Raw genomic sequence first — 25,481 nt, 5'->3', positions numbered from 1 at the left:
TGGGCTTCCCTTCTGAGGCTGCAGCCCCCGCGACCTGACTTCGGATGGATGGATGGATAAGCTGTACCTTTTACTGTCCATCTATTCCCTTTTGTTTTAGCTTCATCAGTTCAGTATTGATTTTTTTTTTAATGAGCCTCAAATCTCCTATGGCCAATTTTTAATGGATTATGACTTGTATTTATGTATTTATTTTTATTTATTTATTTAAGCAGAACCTTTGAATATGTTGTTTCTTTTAATGACAATTTGAAAAACTATTGCTATAATCATTTATAGGAATGCACAATAATGTTTTTTTTTCACAGATAACAGATAAAATCCTGCTCTTAGCTACTGACCCAGATACTGATATAGGTAACTTCTTAATATTATCTAACAGCATTATGTATTTAGAAAAATCCATAAAAACACACACAAAATCCATTTTTATATGTGTGTCTTATTTTTCTGTCCATCTTTTCTCAAAAACAAACGAGTGGTGTTTGGTAATGGAGTCAGATAACAAATTCGAACAATTTGGTAAAAGATACATTTTTAATATTTAATTCCTAACACTTATTACCGTGCAGCAAAGAGGAGACACAACCAAACTGTTCCACTCCAAGGTACTTTAGATAATCAAAATATTATAAAGAAGAACATAGGACAGCTATCTGGTCCATAGCTGACTATTAGACCAATACTTATCATGCATTTTTAATATTTACATAAGGAATATAGAGCTATTCAAAGTCGAAAAACTGCACAAACTAGCAGCTAAAAGACAATTCATTTTGTTGTGAATATGACTGCTAATATGTTAGCACAAGTCTTATATTTGTCAACAAACAAGTAAAACTTGTTTTACCTAAAACACAAGTGTCAAACAGGCGGCCCGCGGGCCAGATCAGGCCCGCTAAGGGTTTGAATCCGGCCCGTGAGACAACACTCAGAGAAGCGCAAGAGAAAAACAAGCTGCAGGTTGAAATATGTCAACTTGATGTTGCCAAAGCCAGGTGCCTCTCACAAAGACACTGTACTTGTATTTATTTCTCTCTCTCTCTCTCTCTTTCTTTTCCACCCCTTTTTTCACACTCTCTCTTTCACTCTCTGTGTCTCTCTTTTTCTCTTCCTTTGTTGCTCTTTGTATCTTTCTCTCTCTGTGTCTTTTAAGCTCTTTTGCTCTAACTTTCTTTTTTCCTTTTCTCTCTTTTCTCTTTCTCCATTCATACCCTTCGTGCTTTATTTTCTCTTTTCTCTCCTTCTGTCTTTCTATTTCTCTTTGGATTTCTTTCTTCCTCTCCCTTTCTTTTCCCCCTCTCTCACGACTTTTTATCTTTAGTTCTTCATGCTCTCACCCTCTCTCCCTTTTTTTTCTTTCTTTGTCCCGTCCTCTCTCTTTTCCCTCCCTCTTTCTCTTATTTCTTTATCTCTCTTTTTTTTTCTCTACTAGTCTGGCCCCCGACAGAATGTTTGTTCTATTGTGTGGCCCCCGAGTTATAATGAGTTTGACACCCCTGACCTAAAAGGTAAAACAGTTTTAAATGTCTTCTTCAGCAGAGTAATTGTATTTTAATTATTTTACAATAAAGGACATACTGTTCGAATAGCAGTTTATACTATGTGCATGTAATTGCTTGATCGTCCTTACGCACAGCGGTTCTTTTACCAATATGTTTTCACTATGGCTCCCGCAGGCCTCCGATGATGGAAATTGCATCATTAATCAATTCGGTCCAAAATTAAATCACTTGCTCTGTGTGGTTCAGTTTGATGTCTGTATTCTATCTTATCTGGGGAAGACGTTGCAATGACACATGGATGTCTGAGCTTGTGCTGATGGATGGGTTCTTGAAAATATGCACATAATTTTAAAATATCTATAGACTGAACAAATGGATCATGACTTTGAAATTTGCCACAGAAATTTAAAAGCTGGGAGTTTTTATGTCCATAGCAGTGTTCTCGTTTGCCTGCGTCCTAGACGCATTATTTTTGCTGGGGAGGCATAGTGTCAAATCAACGTGCGTCCCCGGGACACAAATTTTTTGACACAAAATTGTCATTATTACCCGATCACTTTTATTTTTAACAAAGATTTACCGCACTACAAACTTTTTGGTCAGGCAGATTCGCCATTGTTGTTTTGGTCTCGCGGTTTGAGTTTTCGTCCCCACGCCGATCTCGGCCAACGAGATCTCGTTGCTTTGAGATGACGTCATTGTTGTGGTGCTTGTCGTCGGTTTAAGGTGAAAATCAACACAAAATTGATCATTTCTTCAGTGTCAGTAATAAGTCAAAACATAAAGCAGAAAGTGATGACAACTGCAATAATTCCGGCACAAAAAAAAGGCGGATACATTCTTCAGAAGACCGCGAAGGCAAGGAAAACACGTGTTTGGAAGGGAACGATTCGACGAAAGAAAAACAAAAGAATACTCCTAGCAAGAAAAAGATTTTTCAGCCAAAATTTACTCAATTATATTCCTGGTGACGCTATGAGGAGGATGATAATGGATTGAACCTTGAGAAGGCATTACAACTGTGGCGGGACAGTAAACCACGAAGAATATATGAACTGAAAAATCTGAAGTGATAACTGATTTGTATTACCAATAAACTGTGATGATTAAACCTGAATCAATATACAAATTTGTATTATATATTTGTCGCTGATTTACAATTTCAACCTGGATCAGACTAAATTTTGGGGACCCATAGATCTCTGTTGGGACCCATAGATTTTTGAGCATGCGAGTCCCCGGGACCCATCACTTTTCACAGCTCAAATGAACACTGTATATGTATGTATGTATATATATACGCAGGGTTGGGTAGGGTTACGTTAACTTGATTACTTCCAATTACTTTTGTATGACTCCAATACCAAATATGCTAATAAAAGACAAAAGGAACTAAATATGAATAAAGTGACTCAATTTTGTGCAGGCTTGGGGAGTAACGGAACACATGGAATGGCAAAAATGATGTTGGCAAGCTGTTTGGATTTATTTTCATTTTGTTTCTGTCGCATTTTATGTTCGTTTTGCCGGAGATCAAAGAGATCAAAGCCAGGAGAGAAAGCTTACCACGTGTTGTGAGTCATCATTTTATTCATATTGAGTTTCTTTTGTCTTTTATTAGCATATTTGGTATTGGAGTCATCCAAAAGTCATTTAAAGTAATCCAGTTAAAGTAACCCTACCCAGCCCTGTATATACGTACAGTACATACATTGTTCCCATTAGTATGGCTACTTAAAACCAAACCCCATAAATGCATTTGATCTTCTTTTTAATCTTTCTGTCCTTCCACTCTATCTATGCCTTGCTAAATGTATCTATTCATTTCTAGCCTACTCCCCCAGTTTCTTTCCTCTGGCCAACCATGGTCGACTTTTAGTAAGTGTTATGGTTCTTCCAATTGTGGCACGCAATGGAGCGAACAAGTTATTACAGGACAAGAAAATCGAGATCCCATGAAGCATGACCACCGCTTTCTCGCACAGTATTAAACAGCAGTGAGGACACATACTCAGTACTTGAGGATTTAGAAATGATTACATGATTGCACACTAAAACAGATCAAATGAACTCAAGATAACATTAGCTCTTTCAGTGTTCATTTGACCTGTGAAAAAATAAATATATAAATCTATATATTTATTCAGTTTTAATCATCACACTTAATTGGTAATACAAAGCAGTTATCACTTCAGATTTTTCATTTCACAAAAATATTGTACATTTTACAAAATAATATTGCTAAAATATTAGTCTATATATTCATGCAGTTTTAATCACTTCAGATTTTTCAGTTCATATATTCTTCGCCACAGTTGTAAGGCCTTCTCAAGGTCCAATTGCAGCAATGGAATTTCCATTGCTAATTTGTGATTTTCATTGTCGTTGTTCCGATCCAATGTGCTTTTCTGAAAGTTCGTATTGCGAAATGATTTATGCAATCCAGTTTTTTGTCACGCTGGGTGCACGCATCACAGAACATCTTTAATTGAACTGCTAACACAAGCAAAACATGTAACCTTATTGTTACAGTCAGAAGTTTGTAGTAACAGGTTACGTTTACGGTGTTACATATATATTAACAGTTCAATTAAAGAGCAGTGTTCTGGTTTGCCTGCGTCCCTGCGTCCTAGATGCATCATTTTTGCTGGGGACACATCGGGTCAAATCAACGTGCGTCCCCGGGACGCAACTTTTTCGACACCAAATTGTCATTATTACCCGATTACTTTTTTTTTTAACAAAGATTTACCGCACTCCAAACTTTTCGTCAGGCAGATCCGCCATTGTTGTTTTGGTCTCGTGCCGATCTCGGCAAATAAGATCTCGTTGCTTTGAGATGACGTCATTGTTTTGGTGGTTGTCGAGTGAAAGAGAAGTATGCCTCCGTAAAAACAGTTGGTATTAGGTGCAAATCAACAAAAAATTGGTCATTTCTTCAGTGTCGGTAATAAGTCGAAACATAATACAGAAAATGGTAACAACGGCAATAATTCCGGCACGAAAAAACAGCGGAGAAATTCTTCAGAAGACCGGGAAGGCAAGGAAAACACGTGTTTTGAAGCGAACGATTCGACAAAAGATAAACAAAAGAATACTCCTAGCAAGAAAAGGACATTTCTGCCAAAATGGACTCAATTATATTCCTGGTGACGCTATGAGGAGGATAATAATGGATTGGACCTTGAGAAGGCATTACAACAGTGACGGGACAGCAAACCACGAAGAAAATATGAACAAAAAAATCTGAAGTGATAACTGCTTTGTATTACCAATAAACTGTGATGATTACAACTGAATGAATATATAGACTTATATTATATATTTGTCGCAGATTCACAATTTCAACCTCGATAAGACTAAATTTTGGGGAGCCATAGATCTCTGTTGGGACCCATAGATTTTTAAACATGCGAGTCCCCGGGACCCATCACTTTTCACAGCTCAAATGAACACTGACTATCTCTCATATCTCATTATAATCATCCCGATGTAAAAAGTAAGCCAAGCTGCCAAAGGTGTTGACTGGATCCATGCCAAGCTCCCCCTTCTCCCCATACACACACCTGTAATTGGCATCACACAAAGTGACTGTGCAATGAGGAAAAGTGTAGCGTGTGACCAACTTCTATCAGCCGATGGCAGCCTCGGATTAGCAAAGCCTGAAAATATGTCGCCCAGGGATGATAACTAATTTCCCCCCCCCTTATGTTTCAGTCTTTTTAAGAAAGTTCTCTATGAATTGGAAATAGGACTTAGCACGCTGAAGATTCACAGCAGGACTTCTTAGTGTCTCTCATCTCTGGAGGAGATGCAAAAAAAAGAGTAAGTATTCCCAGCTGTCCTTTTCTAAGGCATTTTTGTGAGGCAATTAAGCTTTATGACATGGCATATCCCAAATTACTCCTTATTTCATATTGCTCTCTCTATATGAGTTAAAATTCTCTTCCTGGTGTAGGTTAAGTTAAGTCAAGTCAAGTCATTTTTATGTGTATAGCCCTTAATCACAAAGAGTCTCAAAGGGCTAGGGGGCGGCAGTGGCTCAGGAGGTAGAGCGCTCGTCTTGGGATCAAGAGATGGCAGTTCGAATCCCAGCTCCTCTGCGTTACATGTCGAAGTGTCCTTGGGTAAGACACTGAACCCCTAATACCCCCAATATGCAGGATAGCCTTACATGGCTGCACGGCCGCTATTGGGAAATGTGAAGCACACTGTAAAGCGCTTTGGGAAGTTTTGACTTGAAAAACGCTATATAAATGCAGATCATTTCATTTCACAGGGCTGCACAGGTTATTGCACAGACCATTATTACACCATCCCTTGATCTGAAACCAACATGAGGGCAAGGAAAAACTCAAAAACCTCAACATGAGGAAAATGAAGAAACCTTGAGAAAAGACCGTTAGCAAAAACAAATACACATGCCAACCTTTGACAAAAAAGGTAGATTTTCTTATGCACTCTAGTTTCATGGACAAAACATAATCCATCTACAGGATATTGAAAAAAAAAGTTTTTGTTTGAACCAGAATTGGCAAACTGTTCCCAAAACGGAATTCTAATGCGATTGTTAAGGCTATTTTTCCTGACACAAAGATTTAGTCTTACTTCCAAAAAAGTAACCTTATACTAAAATACTAGCCACGAGTCAAGTTGTGTTGTTTAAATTTGAAAAAAGTTTTCAATGTTGTTGTAAAAATCTGACTCCATTAACCAAAACACAAACTTCATTCTCCTAGCAATGCATGCTCGTTTCTTTCTGGGAAAGGATGGACAAAAATAGCCGACATTTTCACACGGGGGCAGAATTAATTTCTTAAATAATAAACTAAGTGAATTCCATCGAATTAGCCGAATTAGTGTCGCTCTTCGTCGAGCCTCCTTTCTCGATTGTCCATCTCGATCGATCTTCTCAAGTTCTTCCCCTGTCCATGCCTTTCACAAGCTGGCGTGCCGGCTCCTGTCATGGGCGTGCTGAATCCTCCCATGGGTGTGCCGACTCCTCCCATGGGCGCGCCAGGTGCCAGCTTCACCACCTTCTCGCCGAAGGGCGTCGCGATGTCTAAAAAACTCATATCATCAGAGCTTATCTGAACAACTTCTCCAAACAATGCCTGCCTTCCTGCATCACAGAGGCTCCCCTTGCGTCAGCCCTTGTCCCAGTTCCTGCTTTTCTGTAAACATCATTCTCCACTAGGTTACATTGACCTCGCCCCACAGCTCAGCCAGTGAATATCTTTTGCATTTAAATGTAATTTGTATTTGATCGTATAAAATATAAAATCCTTATCTTGTTTCTTACGCGCCCTTGTTTATCCAAACATGCAATTTGCTTTCATATTGCTTTTCTGCGAATTGGGTATTGAAAGAGTAACAGCCACCCGTTTTTAAAAATTTTCAACAGTATGTGCGCATTTGTAAATTTAGGTCATTTTGAAAAGCCTCCACGAAGCTCCAAGGTCACACAGGCATAAAAAGGGCAACAAAGGCCCTGAGCAGATCAAACTAGAAGCAAGCGGAGGGAGGTTTTCTATGAATAGATTCTCACCCCAAAAAAATGTTGTAGCATTTCCGTTGTCTTGTTTAATGCACACACGATTAAATATGTAAACCACAGCTATATTTTTGGATCTGCAAAGCACATGATTCACACTGGATTACTTCTTCTATGGTACTGGAGACAAAAATGGCTTTAAAAGCCTTAAAAAAGGGCTTGAATTTGGCCATTAAAAAAGGTGTTCGAACCCTGCAGATTATGCCCTCAGGGCATCAGTGATGGTTTGGTTCCTTGTTAATGGCCTCTGGCCATTTTTCTGCATTTGCTTTGCTCACAGCCCTGTACCACGGACAGACTTTTCTTCCTCATGCCGTGAGGCTCTTTAACTCCACCCGGCGGAGTAAAGGCCCACATAAAACTACACCCCCTACATTGCATACTACTGTATTTTATTGCAATGTGTATTCTGTCTAGCACTACCTAGATACTCTATATAACACGCTACAGTGGGTATTAGCTCGTCACATTGGGTATTTGTATATTGTATTATTTTTGCTTTATTATTGTATTGTTCTCAGCACAGGGATGCTGCTGGAAATGTGAATTTCCCTGCGGGGATGAATAAAGTATCTATCTATCTATCTTTTTGGTCAAAATGACCCCTCGTACCCATAAGCTTTTCATGTCTGGTATGAAAGCCACTGGGGAATAACGAAATCCACCTTTGATCCTGACAGCTTTGAACTCAATGCATTTGGGCCAAACTAAGCAGGGTCAGACTCATGTAGAGAATTTCCTGAGAACACCTGTCACAACAAATGTATGTCATGAAAGCTAGTATGCATGTTGTCACTTAGGTGATTTCACCGTGTATGCAAATTTACGATATAAAACGAAAGCACCAGTTGAGATTTTTGCTTTGATATACCTTAAAAAGCATATGCGCGTGCACAATCTGAACAACTCTTTCATGCATGCAGCGTGAATATTGCATGTTAGATGTTCATACGTGTTTATACTTAAAGCAACAGGAACAGAAGGAGAGCTGTTTATTTTTCCTGTGATTTTTTTACCCTAAGGGTTGTGTGATATACTTGTTTTCTTTATAAATCCAGTTAGGCAAAGACAGTATGCAGACATTTGCTAAAACATTTATCATAAATGTGATTATGATTTAAAAATTCCCACATCTCCTTCAGTTAGAGGTAAAATCGGCCTGTACCAATGTTCCCTGTAATTTCCCTTACGGGTCTGAGCGTTCACACAAAGTCGGTGAGCAACGCTTGAAACAACAGTGATCAACGGCAATCCCAAGTGTGGCAACTAAGTCATTATCAAACGTGTTCAAAACTTGACATTTTGCTGAGTTTCCGGCAATGCAAAATTATTTTTCACTTTTGAATGAATTGACTCATGTACGATTGCCTACAAACGTCATTTGTTTTTACAATTCTTTCACAAGCTTTCCATTTCTTTTATTCCTGGTAACATTTTGGGGGGCTTTTTTAGTCGGTTGCATGATACAGAACTGTATTTAATTAAATTTTTTAGTGGAAGTACAATGTTGGCAACAAGATTAACTTGATATAATTGGAAATTATTTGAATGCAACACAAACTTGTTCCTCTTTTCCATTCGCTACTGATGACACACAACCAAATATGTGCACATAAGCCGATTTCAGTATTTCATTTAATGGTTGTGAATTTGGCTTGGATGTGAATTCATCAGGTACAGAGAATGGCTAAATAAGGAGAACTGCAGTGCTCTTGTGCTCTGTGCTTGAGACAGCGCCACATAACTGTATTTTGTTGTATTTTGTAGGTAAATACAAAATTGACAAGATTGGATAGATTGAGAAATGAAATTGTGAGAGATAGAACTGGAGTAGTAGTGGAACTGAGCAAGCGTGTGGATAAGAGAGTACTCGGTTGGTTTGGATACATGGAGAGGATGAATGAGGAGCCAATGTTGAAGAAGATCTACAGAGCAGAAGTCAATGGAGGGAGACTAAGTGGAAGGCCGCGATTGACGTGGATGGATGGTGTTATGAGTGTACTGCAGGAAAGAGGTCTAAATCTAGTGGAAGCTAGAGTTCTTGTTGGTGATAGAAATAAGTGGAGAGGTGTTGTTAAAAGATAGTGGGATGTTTGGACGCTTTCTAGGGGATGGGCAGGGCAACTGTATGATGCAGCAGGGGTAAACCAGTGAAAGCTGTCGGCCCTTGCTGTTGAACAGAAGAGTGTGTTGTGTCACCCTGACCCGAGTGACACGGCCGCTTTCTTGTGTCCCGTTTCATCTGGAGGGACGAAAGCATGACCAACTTAGCCTAACTTGTTTGGGTGTTTGGGCATTTGGGTTGGCCATGGTCCAAAAATGTTTGTGTGTGTGTTTTTTTTTCCCCCCATTTTTAATTTTCTTTGTTATTGTATGTGTTTGACTTGCTGTCGGTCACCCCTCTTGAAGGATATGACCATGGTAGATGGATAGATGGATAGAAATATAAAATTCTTTCCGAATTGGCTATTAGCCAATAAAGGGCCTGATGTGTCAATGTAATGTAAAAACACACCAAATAGTTAAACCATAGAATTACAAAATTGTATTAATAACGTGTGACAGTGCTTGTTACCAAAGAAAAATAAGTGCGTTCTGGGAACGTGTTGCAGGGAAACACCTTTGTCCCATTACAGCTCACAGGTATACATTGGTACTTTAAAACTTTGAAAGAGAAAATAAATACAATAACCGCTCGGAATATTTGTTTTATTTCTTCCAAAAGCCGAGCGCATAATCCATAACACTCATATTTCCAATAACCGTGTCGTGTTGAATTTAATGGAAATGTCTACAATAACTTCAAGAATTCTTGAGTAGCAAAGCTGAAAAATACAGTGCTCGATTATTTTACATCTAGTTTGACCGTAGCAAACAGTAATTGAAAATGTGTCGCTGTAAAAATGCTTGTTGTTGAGTAGTTAGGTCACGAGCTCCAATTAAACATTGCTTTACGAAATACTTTTGCAAAGTACTGTACTTGTATGTGAAATTTGCATTTTCACTTGTTTCAAAGCAGTGGCGCATGGATGTTCTGTGCTTAAGCCAAAACTTGTGCTAATTTGTGGTCCTTTATTTTTCTAAAATGTTAAATGTTTTTCAATTTGCATAGCACTCTACCAGATTATTTTTTTTCCCTCTCAAAAATGGAGTCTGCTTCAAGCGCGTACTTCTCTCTTTTTCGTGGTTCCTAGTGTTAGGAATTAAATATATTAAAATGTACCGCTTACCAAATTGTTCGAATTAGTTATCTGACTCCATTAACCAAACATAACCTTAATTCACCTAACAATGTGCATGCTCGTTTCTTGATGTGAAAAGACGGACAAGAGACCGGCACTTCCACACCGGGGCAGATTTAATTTCTTAAATAAACTTAGTGAACTCCATCGAATTAGCCGAATGAGTGTCGCTCGAGGCTTCGTCGAGCTTCTCCGATTTTCTGAAGTTCTTCTGGCCCACGCCTTTTTCCCAAGCTGGCGTGTCGGGTCCTCCCATGGGCGGGCCAGAGACTCCCCACGTGGACTCCACCTCGTCTCCTCGATGTCTGGACATCGAGCGATTATCAAATCAGTGCCTGGCCTCCTGCGTCTTGGCCTTCTCCGTCCTAGTCCTGTTATCAACAGAACTAAACAAAACATTCACATTCGGAACGGTGTGACCTGTCATTAAACTTAAGCCTTCTCTGTGAAAAATCTTCATTGCACTTAATAAATGTAACTTGTATGAAATCCTTTATAGTAAAATGTATAAAATCCTTCACTAGCTTGTGATTTGCAAAGGCCTTTCAAGCATATGCAGCTAATGTGCCGATTAAGCTGGCATTGTTATGTCGCAGCACTTTGAGTTCCTTTTGTGTGTCTCCCCTCGCCCAGAAGACTGTAGTTACTGTATAACTGAGAGACACATTTGAGTAAAGGTGATGGGTGTCTGTATAGCTGATTTTTTTTTTTTTTGGGTTATATTTTTATGTTAAAACTAGGTAAATAATGAAACCATTTTCTGTTAAGAGCCCAATCTGCAATTAAATGGTTGCGTGAGAGGGGGAAGGAATTTTTTTTTTCATTGTCGTCATCTTAATTAGATTAGATGAGGGCATGCCCTCTTACTTGACTACATACAGCCACAAAATGTCATAAACTTAAATGTCAACGGATTTAAAATGTATTGGCGCTGCCCTAAGTTCTCGCTGCTCGCTTTCTTTCTCCATGTTCCTCTTCTTTTTGCGTTGAGGGCTGTCACAATAACACATTTCTGGAGACAATGTCATGATTACCGATTCGGTGCACCTGCGACTGCTTAATTGGCGCAAACAGCTTGGACAGCTGATTGGCTGATGCACTCTTTTTAAACCCCCGGCTTCCAAGAGGAAGCCGTCAGATCGTTATGCGAACTGTTGCCACCAGCTCAGTAAGCCTTTTCGTCCGACTCCGTTCCTGCCCTGTTTTTCTCTGCCTGACCTACATCGCCAACGTGTTTCTAGACCTGACCTTGCCCCGTTACCTGCCTGCCTCCTGTTACCGACCTCGTTTCCGAACTTGACACCGCCCTCGCTCTCCAGTCCCGGCTAACGACTTGTAATTCCCGCCTGTCTTCGACCCTCCTCGCTAGACACGGAATTGCCACTTCTGCATCGCCCGCTCCTCTCGTCCGTCAACCATCGGATCGTGGAAGCAAGCCCTGCTCTCCCTCTTTATCAATAAAAACTGAGAAAATGAGCGCTATTGGGTCCTGTGTCTGTTTCTGGTCTGTGACAGAAAAGCTCTTGCAAAGTTAGTACATATGTTCAGTGTTCTTGCAATGAAATGTTATTTTGCAAGCAAAGTTCCCTTGTGTTTATGGAAAGCATTGTTTAGATATTGGAGGTATCATGAATGCAAAAAAAAAAAAACGCACAGAAGTGAAAGATCGGCTTAAAATGCATCCTTTTCCAAAAAGCTGTTATTCTGAAATGTTGTTTACTACAAAATGGTAAAAACTAAAACCACTATTGTTTTCTAACGTAAATTAAGGGTTCAAGCTTTCTTTTGATACGCCCGTTTAGCTATAGAACACATTTTTGTGTGCCACATCCAATTTCGTTGTCACAATATGTTCAACCCATTTTGTAACAATGACAATAAAGCTATATTCTATTCTATTCTATTCTATTCTATTCTATTCTGGATCTGTATCTTCCAGACGTTAAGCCTCCCACATGGTCTCGCTATAGCAACCTGGAAGTATCTTGTGCCGGTCATTTCCTGTCAAGCTCTTTTAGTCCACGTCAACAAAATGTCTGCACGGTTTCTAGGCAACACAGACCACATTGAAAGTGCAACAAAAGCAATGAAGAGATGCTAACTACGGCAGACTAGGAATAAAGTATTTGATTGTGTTCTCAACTTTTTATGAGGGACCTAGTTTTCTGTTTATAGGCTGAGCCCGGGGCACTTGTGTAATTTGAAATAAAAAGCTACCAGTAATATAAAACACCCCCTCCTCATTAGGGCTTTGACTGCTCTACCTTAATAAATTGGACCTAGTCCCTCTCTACCTTCAGTTTACAATTGCATGTGTAACCGCGGTGTACCCGTCCCACCAAAGATCCACATTCACGCTGGACTGGATGATGAGGTTTTTATTACAGTTGCTGCAAATGAATGAGTCACAACACAACACGTGGTAAGCTTCTCTACTGGCTTTGATCTTCGTAGACTGCCCTAAACATATCAAAGAGCTTTCTTTTCAGTTTACATAAAAATATATTTTAGAATATCAACCATCACAATACATTTGGTTTTTTAACGTTTACAATAAATTCAACATATTTTTCTTTAGTCTTGATTTCAACCAACATCATCCTTTTTATATATATGAGAAATAATAACAATAATGAGTATAAAAACGGGTACAATTTACCTGCAAATGAATGAGTCACAACACAACACGTGGTAAGCTTCTCTGCTGGCTTTGATCTCTATAAGGGGAATTAGCATTTTAGCACCACATGCAACGTCCGGCAAAACTAACATAAAAGGCGACAGAAACAAAACGAAAATAAATCCATACAGCTTGACAACATCCATCACGTTACTGTGCATGTTGAGAGATTTGTCAGCTGTGGTTTTAATGTTTAGAATTAACTTTTTGCGGAGCACCAAAAGATCGTGTCTAGAATGCCAAAAACCCCCACCTTCCTGTCGCAAAGTCTAAAGCCAAACCAAACCTTACCCCATACCAGCAGGTGGCACTGTTGGACTCATCATTGCAGGACACTTATAGAGAAACGATACAACGTATTTCAGCAGGAATTTCAATAAAACAAAAGTTATTATTACACCCGTTACACATGCAGTCGTACTATCTGCCGTTACCTCGCCGGAATTGGATCTATGTGCCAATTTCAAATTATCTTTCTTTGCCAATGCTTTATTCCGTCTGCAGAATAGTAAGATGTTTTCCCTTCGGTAATGTCTTTCAGCAGTGCCGTCTTTTATTTGGGTGTGATTGTTTTTTTTTTGTTTGAAACCCTGTCCTAGCAATTAAACTGTAACCTCTAACCTTGAGCCTCAGTCACCCACTTTTATTTGCACATGGATCATGTTTTATTTGAGGGGTTGTTCAGATCACTTCGCCTCTGTCATTTTTTTTAATTTAGTGAGGATAATGAAAGAGGATTATAAAATTGAACCAAGGGTCACCATACTAGTGCAGTTTTGGGTTTGATTGAACTGCTATTACACGTGTTGTAAAATACTGGGTCATATTTCTTGAGAAATGCATTGACTCCCTTTTCAAATGAAGATAGTTTAGTGCAGGGTTGCTAAACTCGTTTTATCTCAGGGGCCAGCCACATGGTAGAAAAAAACACTTCTCATTGGGCGCATGGCACAAAAAATGTGCCCATCTAGGGCTGGGGATCCTTTGGAGGCTCACAATTAAGTTACAATTATAATTTAGTGGTGTGAGATTTGATAACAAAACAGTTTTATCCCTTAATATTTCTCCTTCACTAAGATTTTTTCTCTCTTACTGTTTATCATCTGTGCATTTGTTAAAAAAACAACAATTAAATTACTTTCCACTACTATTTATTTAACTCAGGGAAAATCATGCAAACTGGAAATTGACAAAAAAGAGCACACAAACTATATTGAGGTCCATTGATTTAAATGTTTGATTTCATTATTTAAAAGTATTTTTTGCTTTAAAAATATGAAAAAGTTTCGCTGAATTTTCGAACTTTGCTGTTTCAAATCTACTATAGAAAGGGGCTAAAGCATCTTTAAACTTATGTCAGGGTGGTATTATTCAAGTTAGTATTTTTAATCCAGTGCAGCACGGCAGAAAGGGGGTTAGCGTGTGTGCGGCACAGTTCTAAGGTCATGGGTTCAAATACATCTACCAACCTTCAAGTGCGGAGTTTTCATGTTCTGCCCGTTCTTGCGTGGGTTTCCTCCAGGCACTCGGGTTTCCTCCCACATTCCAAAAACATGCTTGTCAGGTTAATTGGCCGGTCCAAATTGTCCCTAGGTGTGAATGAGCGAGCGAATTGTCTGTCCCTATGTGCCCTGCGACTGGCTGGCAACCCACTGCCCGGAGATACCTGGGATGGGCTCCAGGACCCCCGTGACCCTACTGTGGATAAGCAGTGCAGAAAATGGATGGATGATTTTTAATCTAGCTGTTCACAGATACTTTTCTATCACTGGGGATAAAAAAACCTTGGAAGGTGCAGCTATACTGTATACAATACAGCATTACAAACACTTGTGATTGGCATCAATTGAAAATGTAATTGACATTTTTATCTTAATGACAATAAAACAATCTTCACTCTTGAACCTTGCCAGTTCCAGGGTTGGTACGGGTTCTTGAAATGTTTGAATTTTAATCTTGTGTTTTCAATGTTCAAAGTGCTTGAATTTTGGGTTATGTGCTAGTAAATTATTAAAATTGTTGCCATGTTTCTCAACAAGTCTGCTTAAAAATGACGCCCACACAGCTCCCTGGTGGCTTTGCTTTGTCATTGCATGTCTTCCCTCGGGATTAACTACAGCTGGTATTAGTTTGTACGGCATTGCCCTTTGAGACTCTTTGTGATCAAGGGCTATACAAATAAAATAAATGACTTCACATTGTCCTATAAATCGCCATCGCCCCCTACTGTTTGCACTAAAGAGGACAGCTGCGTGGTACACCTAAACAGAGAACTACAAAACGAAAGAATTACGTATCAATCATGGACATTTATCTTTGGACACGCAAAAAACTTGAGGTAGTGTATCCTAGTGGGAAATTGTAATAGGAAGAACTTCCTGCAACTGAAAATGTAAGCTAAATATATTTTAATATTTATTTATTATTTATTAATATTTTTTTATTCTCAAAAACAAAAGTATATTAGCGAATGACTCGAGATCAATGTCTTGCACACCCAATATCAAAAATGTCATACGTTAATGGCAGATACCAGCTCAGTAGCCTAGATGGTAGGGCGCCCGCTTTGAGACTGGGAGGTCGCTGGTTCGCGCCTCGGCCGAGTCATACCTAAGACTTATAACATTGGTAAAATGGCGGCGCCCTCTGTTGGCTGCGGCTGCATCGGCTCGCTACAACGGGTCAGGTGTATCGACATTTCGTTCTTACAAAGAATGACAATACAAAGGAAATTATTATTATTATTATTATATAATTGTGGCTCCCCAATAGTTGTACACACTACTTTTATTTTTTCACCTGTAGCAACTTTGCTGCTCGCACTGACTTTCTTCGGAGGCATAATAAGGGGCTAAAACACCCGTACGCCGCTCAGCATCGCACCCTAGCGTACGCACTCACGCATTACCGGCGTTCGAACTCCGATTTTTTTGACCGAACAGCGAAGCAAGAATTTCTCGAAATTTTTTCGAACTGAGAGGCGTTCGGTTCCACTGTACATCATATACATTAAATAGTTGAAAAAACCTGTCTCTTGACTGAACTATTTGACTTTTTTGTCGACGTTCCCATTGTGTAGCGCCTTATAATCCGGTGCGCCTTATGTGTGGAAGATATAGGACCAAAAACAATTTTTTGGGGGTGCGCCCTATAACCGGGTGCGCCCTATAGTGCAGAAAATACCGTAACTATAAGGGATTTAATATAAGGCGCCCGCTTTGAGACTGGGAGGTCGCTGGTTCGCGCCTCGGCCGAGTCATACCTAAGACTTATAACATTGGTAAAATGGCGGCGCCCTCTGTTGGCTGCGGCTGCATCGGCTCGCTACAACGGGTCAGGTGTATCGACATTTCGTTCTTACAAAGAATGACAATACAAAGGAAATTATTATTATTATTATTATATAATTGTGGCTCCCCAAAATACTCGAGTCACACCGGTTTTTTCTTTTTATGGTACTGGAAAAATTGTCTTTGAAATTCCTTAAAAAGTGAATTTGGCCGCTATAAAGGTGTACAAACTTTTGAAATGAATTCAGACTTTATAATCAATGATATGTTGTGTATTTTTTCTGCAAAAATATTAAAAAAATTTACTTGTACTTCAGTGAATTGATCAATTATTCATTTTTAACTTTACTTAAGTAAGTTTAAATTAAAGTAGCATTAGTCTTACTCAAGTACAATGTTTTGCTACTCTACCTACTACTGGTTATGAAAGTGACTACTCTGTAGACTCAAGTGTCCGTAGATTTTTACAACACCTATATAGGGAAAGATTTGTCTAAAAAATTAGTATATTCGCAATTTTACACCAAATCTAGAATCATGTCTTGATAAATGTACATGCCTGATAAAAATCGCATATGTAAATCGCAGATAGTTGTAGCCCTACAAAATACAGATTTCATTAAAAAAAAGTAGAAAAAACAGGGAAAAAGAAGAAAAAGTTTGTGTTGCATTGAAATAATTTCCAATGATACCAAGTGAATCTTGTTGCCAACATCGTACTTCCACTAAAAAATGTGATTAATTACAGTTGTGTATCGTGCAACCGACTCAATAAGCCCCCAAAAATGTTAGTATTATGCGACAAAAGATACCAGGAAAAAAAAGAAATGGAAATCTTGTGAAAGAATTGTTGTAAAAACAAATGACGTTTGTAGGCCGTACAACCTTTGCAATAATACATGAGTCAATTCATTCAAAAGAGAAAAAAATGTTTGCATTGCCGGAAACTCTGCAAAATGTAACGTGATGTCAAGTTTTGGACATGTTTGATAATGACTTAGTTGCCACACTTGGGATTGCTGTTGCTCACTGTTGTTTCAAGCGTTGCTCACCGACTTTGTGTGAACGCTCAGACCCCTGGAAAATTACAGGGAACATTGGTCACAAACCCACATAGTTCACTTCATTCCTGCTGCTGCCTGAATCCACATATTTGTATCCATCCTTACTTGCAACTTTCTCTTGCAGAAGCCCCCGGGCAGGACTTTGTGACGTTGGACTACCGCCTGCGATATTACCCCAGCATCACGTACGCTGTGATAGGGAGTGCCGTCATCTTCGTGTTGGTTGTGGCCTTGCTGGCCTTGGTGCTTCATCACCAGAGAAAGAGGAGCGTTTTGCTTCCCCCTGGTGTAAGAGGAGCTTCTCACCGCCACCAACCCTTGCTCCTGTCCCGCTTGGTCATCTTGGATGGCGGACACATGCAAGCCGGGGATACGGGCGCGTCTCCCCGCTACAGCTCATCGGCGCAGATGCTGCAAATCCTGTCGGATACTCTTCGTCCCTCCACTCAAACGTCAGAGACGCCTCCATCATACTCTCAGGCTGTCATGGATGCCAGGTAATGGATGCTAGTGAGCTATTCCAATGGTCAGCAACCAACGGGCCGTGGATCTTTTGGTACCGGGCCACACAGAGAGAAAAAAAAGCTGCCCTTGCTTTTTGTTTATATCGTATTTATTCGTGTATTCACATTTTTTAAACCTAAAAAAACACAATATAAGGTTTCATGATGGTAAATAACCACATTTGATTATTGGTTGATCAGTCACCCAATATAAAGGATCCTAAATTTAAAAAGTTTTGTTCTGGGTGCTTGATGTTAAATCTGTTATTTCTGTATACTAATGCAGCGTTTCTCAACCAGTGTGCCGGGGTACACTAATGTGCTGTGAGACCTTGTCTAGTGTGCCGCTGGAATTTGCCCCAATTTTATCTTTCCAGAAAATCCGGCCATTATTCAAGGCAAGGCAAGTTTATTGGTATAGCACAATTTATACACAAGGCAATTTAAAGTGGTTTACAGAGACAGGTTAAAAACACAAAATTACAGTTAAAACATAGAAGAAAAGACGATTGAAAATTGAAATCTGGTTTTTAAAATGCATTAAAACCACAGATAAAACATAATAAAATCAATGAATGAAAATAAAGTAAAAGTGAAGAGTGCAGATAGAACCCTTTCAGTTGTATGGACAGTTGAACAGAGCTGTTTTTAGCCTGGACTTTAAGAGTAGACGCCTGTCTGACGTCATCAGGAAGACTATTCCAGAGTTTAGCTGCATGGAACTGAAACGCAGCTTCACCCTGTTTAGTCCTGGCTCTGGGCACCAGCAGAAAACCTGTCCCTGAGGTTCTCAGGGTCCCAGATGGTTCATATGGGACAGACATGTCACAAATGTACTTTGGTGCTAGACCATGAAGAGACTTATACACCAGCAGAGCTGTTAAAGTCTATTCTCTGAGCGACAGGAAGCCGGTGCAGAGACCTGAGCACAGGACTAATATGGTCGTACTTCCTGGTTCTCGTCAGGACCCGAGCAACAGCGTTCTGGATGTTCTGCAGCTGTCTTACAGCTCGTTTTCAGTATTTTTGCTATCTTCAGACGATATACTGTAATAGTCATCCATATCAGTAGGTGGCAGTACATTTTCATACACTTTTTATATACTAATTATCTGCTCATGAGGTAGCACAGTACATTTTATAACTTAATTTGTTTAGCAAAGCGGTTTAAGATTGCTCTGTAAAAAATAATAACATAAATAAAGCACATCATTCTTTTTTAATTTTAAGTAATATATTCTTCTTATTATGTAATAATTATTTTCGCTTATGAGGTAGTACAGTGAAATATTTGACATAACTTCGTTTTCAAACATTTTCAACGGACGGAGTGCCTGGAACTTTTTTATAAATAAAAGTGTACCTTGGTTCAAAAAGGGTGTGAAAAACACTCTACTAATATATGTAAATAATTAAAAATAATAAATATAATATTATATATTTATATATAATATATATATAATATAATAATAAATATAAATGTGGACCTGGAGTGCCACGTCCAATTTCGTAATCACAATATATTCAACCCATGTTGTACCAATGACAATAAAGGTATATTGTAATTCTAATATGGTATTGCGCATGAGGGACTCAGCAGAGATTGTCATAATGTAAGACCCCTCACTCTGTTGAAAAGACGTGTCTGGCGACAATGGTTGACAATGTGCTCACGTTTTTTTCCCCCCTTCAGCCGGCCTCCCTGGTTTGATCTACCGCCTCCTCCTTACATCCCAGAAGCATCTTCCGAGGGTCTGCCCCTTTACGAGAGCCCTTCAGCATCTCCGACCCTCCGAACTGTGTCCTCGCGGCATTATTCCAGTTGCAGTTCTGGACAAACGGTGGATCCTCTGTAGACTCGGTTCTATGGAATGACTCTAAGCGACTGCAGGACTGCACAAAGCTGCACATTCCTCCACGCTGACCTGCTGAGAACAAGAGGCTCAACGAACCCAGTGAGGATTAGCTCCATCCAGAAACGTTTTTTGGGATCTTGCTTCCCCCTGGAGGACATTTTTTACTATGACATCTTTCAAAATGAATCATTGGAGTCGCAGAAAATCAACTTAAGTAGCGATTTAATTTACAGAGACCTCCGAGAAGTATTTGAAGTGAGTAAGTGAGAGTGTGTTAAACTCCTAAGAAGCTGTTATTTCCCCTGTGTGAGTCAAATAAGGCAACTCTAGTTAAACCTCGCAGTTGTTCTTGTTGGTAGATGAGGACCGTATTTCCGGGCGATAGGGCGCAAGCAAAAACCCCAGATTAAACGTGTGCCTTAGAATCTGTTGTGCTTTTTGCATGGATACAATTGGAAAAGATAGATGGATGGAAAATGAAATGAAATGATCTGCATTTCTATAGCGCTTTTCAAGTCAAGACTTCCCAAAGCGCTTTACAGTGTGCTTCACATTTCCTAATAGCAGCCTTGCAGCCATGTAAGGCGCTAACCTGCTTATTGGGGGTATTAGGGGTTCAGTGTCTTACCCAAGGACACTTCGACATGTAACACGGAGGAGCTGGGATTCGAACTGCAATCTCTTGATCCCAAGACGAGCGCTCTACCTCCTGAGCTACTGACGCGATGGACGGACAGATGGATGGATGTCTACATAGATGGATAGATAGATAGATAGATGGTCATTTTAGTCACAGCACCAGAGACAAATGTTAATTTCGTTGTGCGTTTCACATTCTCAAACGACAATAACTTTATCGCTTACAATGCTTATAAAAGATGAAAATAATAGAATTTATCGTCATTATAACATGTGAAACGCACAACGAAATTAACATTTGTCTCTGGTACTGTGACTAATACTAGTGTGACAACGAGATAAAACCCAATGACTTTTCGTCTGTCTTTTTTATCACTACCAGTCCTGTGGTAAGGATTCCCCCTTGTGCCTGATTGCTTAATCCTTGTATGTATCAAGCGCCAAAACCTTTGGGGTAAAAAAATAAATAAATGCGCGTTATACACGAATAAGTACGGTAGTTTTTTCATTTAAATTGAAACTCAGTTTCCCCAGATTACTGACACCAAAAAGTAACGCGTTACTCTGAAAATAACTAGTACTAGTTACAAATAACCGGATATACTCTCACACAGCTGATCACCTTAAACTGCTCTAAAGCAGCCTAATTATAGAATAAAGAGAAGAATGTGGATAGATGTCTAGATAGATAGTTACTTTATTCATCCCTTTGGGGAAATTCACACTTCCAGCAGTATCCTTGTGTTGAAAATAAAACAATAATTACCGTATTTTCCGCACTATAAGGCGCACCGGGTTATAGGGCACACCCCCAAAAAATTGTTTTTGGTCCTATATTTTCCATACATAAGGCGCACCGGATTATAAGGCACTACAATGTGAACGTGGACAAAACAGTCAGTCTTAGATAGTTCAGTCAAACTTATTACCCCATTAACATTCCGAAAGCTCAGACATGTACGGAAACAGTGTACAGTGTCTGTACGATGTCACCAATCACTCAAATGCATCGATCCAAATATCATTCGGAAGGTTAAAGTCTTGGGATTCAAGAAATGCCAAACATTTCTTCGTTTCCATTTTATTTTTTGCTGGCAACTGTGTGGACAGCAAAGTAAGAATTTGATTGTGCAGGGAAACGGGGTTCTTTACTGTGCATATGACAATAAACACTTTGAATTGAATTTAGTTTAAAAATAGACGCATCACAGAAACATCAAGATCGTTCTAAAACAAGATACCGGGAAAATATAAAGCCGCATAGCTCACCTAAGTCCTCTTGCAGCCATCACGTTCAATAATGATACGTAACCATGGTCTTCTTACAACCGTGAGTGTAGTCAATCCAGGAGAGTAAAATATTTACAAATACAGAATAGTAAAAAATGTTTTCTCTATGCCGTAGCGCAACCCAACGTGTTATTCACATTCATCTTTTTCGGCCAATTGCAGGCTTTGTTTCGCCCCTTTAGCCTAGGCGAGCCTGTAAATGATAAAAAGGATCCGCCCCCTTTACCTCCGAATAACTTTAGCCAATAGTGACTGATTCAAATGATGATTGACACATTGGTTAGGAAATGAAACGCCGGTATATGAATCCCAGCATACACCGCGGACGACTTCGCCTTCGGGGGAAAATCGAGTCGGCGGCTGCTTGCCTTAGTTGCAAGACTTTGCGACTTATTATTGATCCATATATAAGGCGCACTGTATTATAAGGCGCATAGTCAGCTTTTGAAAAAAATAAAGGCTTTCAGGTGCGCCTTATAGTGCGGGAAATACGGTAAAAGGAATATAATACATAAATACCCAAAGGCATTATAAGCATACTTATAATAGATAAGTGACGTATCAGTGCATTGATCGATCACAATTGCTTAAAGTGATTGCAATGTCCTGGTACGCCTTATACCGCCTATGAAAAAAAATATCACGAAATACCACTTATAGTCCGCTGCGCCCTGTTGTGCCGAAAATACGGTACTCATGAAGCATAGGAACTCCTGACTGAGTCCACGAATCCTGTCAGCAAGTTGAGAAACTAATGTTACTATTTTTGCAGGGTTTTTTTTTTTATTTGTGAAATGGTTTTGTTTATGTGTGCTTCAATCAAATCCAAGTATTTTCATATTTTTCCTTACATATATTTTCAAAACTAATACCTGTACTGTTCTTTTTTTTGGTATGTAAGATAATAGCACTAAACATGATCTCATTTTAATGACCTAGCATGTATAAAATTTGCTTGTATAGAAACGCAGTTCATAAGTACCTTTAATTTTTACTTGAATTTACATAGAGTGGCATTTCTCATCTCATCTCTCATCTCATTAGCCGTACCGCTTATCCTCATTAGGGTCGCGGGGGGGCTGGAGCCCATCCCGGCCATTTCCGGGCAGTGGACAGGGGACACCCTGAACTGGTTGCCAGCCAATCGCAATTTCATGCAAGATATCAGTATTTTCAGTACATCTTTTGGTAAAACATTAAAAAAATCCCTTCTACTGGCTTGCCTTATTTGCTCAGTTTGTTTTTAATTTGTTTTACTTTTAGGTCAAATAATGCATAAAGTCGACCAATTCAATATATACAGTAATCCCTCGGTTATTGCGGTTAATGGGGACGCGAAAACTGAAAATCCGCGAAGAAGCGACGCCCCTTCAATGCGGGGAGAGAGAGAGAGAGTGAAATTCATGTTATAACAAAAAAAAAACCTGTAAAGTACGTTGTATGTACACGGAATAGGACTGCGGCGAAACCACTAGGAACCATTCAGTATGATTGTATTAACCGCTCTCAACCACATGCAGCTATTTCGCTTTATTTCGCTTGTTAACACTACCGGTTACATATTGAAAATAAAAACACTGAAAATGTGATCTTTGATGAGTGTTTGTGAAGCCTTTTGGGAAACAACAGTTAGAAAAATGGTCTGTGTTCATTTGAATGAAAGTGAAAGAGCTATCTTCTGACAATAACAACATACTTTAGCTAGCGGCATCGAACGGCTTTTACAACAAATACACGAAACCGCACACAATTAGCCGTGTTTAGGTCGTACAAACAACCGCTCGCTTTTGGTATAATAAAGTCAAACTTGAGATGAAATGTGACAGAAGAGAATATACTTACGTCGCGTCGCCGAGTTCCTCCATGATAAACTGAGCGCCACATAAGAAGGGGGTGAGGTGGGAGGAGTTAAAGGAGGGGGTCTGAGCAAAGCAGTAACTCACCATGACTAAGCATTGAGTTAGGGCCTCCCCCTCCCCTTCACAATAAGAGTGTCCACACCGTGTCCTCAGTTGACATAAGCTTGCGCTCAATGGCGTCAAGTCAATAAATGCTTTTATTAAGAAGGTAAGGTATATTTTTTAGACCCGCGAAGCTCTGAACCAGCAAAAGTGGAACCGCGAACCAGCGAGGTTCCACTGTATATTGATTTTATCTAAAATAATCCCCAGTTAGAATATAACAACATATACAGATGAATATCTATCATGCCCTGTTATTGGAAATACTGTGATTATGAGTTTGCTCTAGTTTACCATGTTCAATTGTATAAAACCATATACGCCATATTCATTTTGCCACAGCCAAATAATTTTTATGAAGGATAGTGGTTTTCACCCTGTCATCCTACAGTTGGGTGTCCTGGAAGCAGTACATCAAATGTTATCGCCACATCCTTTCATTAATACAATACAATATAAGTTGTTTCCCTTATTAAAATGCCAGTGTTTTGAATGTCTACACTTGAAAAATGAAAAGCATGATTTTAATCTTCCACAAGCATTAACTCGATGAAAAATTACAAAAAACAATCATTTGGAATAATGTATGGAATTGCGCATAAAACGGAGATACTATCTCCAAAGTTGGTACTCTACTTTCTCCACTTGTCAAATATTACTCCAATTGTCAGAATATTTCTTTAAGAAAATAAATCATCATGGACAGTTCAGTAATTATTTGTTATGTTTATCTAATAATGTTATAACTGTTTTATAACAACATGACTTATTGAAGGATATGCTTTTATATGTTTTGGTATTTTTCCTATGTTGTTTTGACTCTGTAAAAGGAAGAAAATGTACAATATTTGCCTTATAATTAAAAGAAATACACACACCATTATACAAGTTCAGATCTTTCCCTACCAAGTATAGCAATTATGTATTTGCACAGGGGAGTCCATGTGTCCCCACCAATATTGCGAAATCATTCATTTGTCCCCCGGGCGGCACAGCGGCTGGATTAGCCGAGATAGGCTCCGGCACCCCCCGCAACCCTAGTGAGGACAAGAAGACATGATCACTTAAAAGAAAATCCATGCAAAGACCAAACCCAAGCCCTTTTACTAGCAATTGGATATAAAACATAGGCAGCACGGCGGCGCAGTGGTTAGTGCGTGTGCGGCACAGTTCTGAGGTCATGAGATCGAACCTTCCTGTGTGGAGTTTGCATGTTCTCCCTGTGCTTGCGTGGGTTTCCTCTGGGCACTCCGGTTTCCTCCCACATTCCAAAAACATGCATGTCAGGTCAATTGGCCGGTCCAAATTGTCCCTAGGTGTGAATGAGCGAGTGAATTGTTAGTCTTTGTGTGCCCTGCGACTGTCTGGCAACCAGTTCAGGGTGTCTCCTGCCCACTGCCCGAAGATAGCTGGGATGGGCTCCAGCACCCCTGCGACCCTACTGAGGACAAGCGGTGCAGATAATGGATGGATGGATGGACTAGGCCAAACCCCTTAGCACTAACTTATCTGTTTTCTTGTCAGGTCTCCCCAAAAACTATTATTAATCCAAAATACATATATATTTTAAAAATGTGGTCTTATTTGATAAACACTTGAGGAACTAATTAGGGCAGCTCGGCGACGCAGTGGTTCGTGCGTGTGTGGCACAGTTCTGATGTCATGAGATTGAACCTTCTTGTGTGGAGTTTGCATGTTCTCCCCTGCTTGCGTAGGTTTCCTCCGGGCACTCCGGTTTCCTCCCACATTCCAAAAACATGCATGTCTGGTTAATTGGCCAGTCCAAATTGTCCCTAGGTGTGAATGAGTGAGCGAATTGTCTGTCCCTGCGACTAGTTCAGGGTGTCCCCCTGCCCACTGCCCGAAGAGAGCTGGGATGGGCTCCAGCACCCCCGCG

The 25,481-nt window shown here is 39.7% G+C and overlaps 1 protein-coding gene across 1 annotated transcript in view; it reads left to right on the top strand.

Annotated features, from left to right (window-relative positions):
* The window catches only part of ldlrad3 (low density lipoprotein receptor class A domain containing 3), a 67,505-nt gene extending 45,635 nt beyond the window's left edge, over positions 1-21,870 (top strand). Inside the window, exons 5-6 of the mRNA XM_088339527.1 lie at positions 17,460-17,832; positions 19,532-21,870. Of these exons, the coding sequence (XP_088195653.1) occupies positions 17,460-17,832; positions 19,532-19,694 (536 nt within the window). The 3' untranslated portion in view covers positions 19,695-21,870. The remainder of the gene's footprint in view (positions 1-17,459; positions 17,833-19,531) is intronic.
* The last annotated feature ends 3,611 nt before the right edge of the window (positions 21,871-25,481 follow it).

This window comes from Urocampus carinirostris, chromosome 7 (assembly GCF_059441175.1).
Source record: "Urocampus carinirostris isolate Australia breed hairy pipefish chromosome 7, RoL_Ucar_1.0, whole genome shotgun sequence".
Lineage (NCBI taxonomy): Eukaryota > Metazoa > Chordata > Actinopteri > Syngnathiformes > Syngnathidae > Urocampus > Urocampus carinirostris.
The sequence above is the reverse complement of the archived record's forward strand: the minus strand, read 5'-3'. Positions and strand labels throughout refer to the sequence as shown.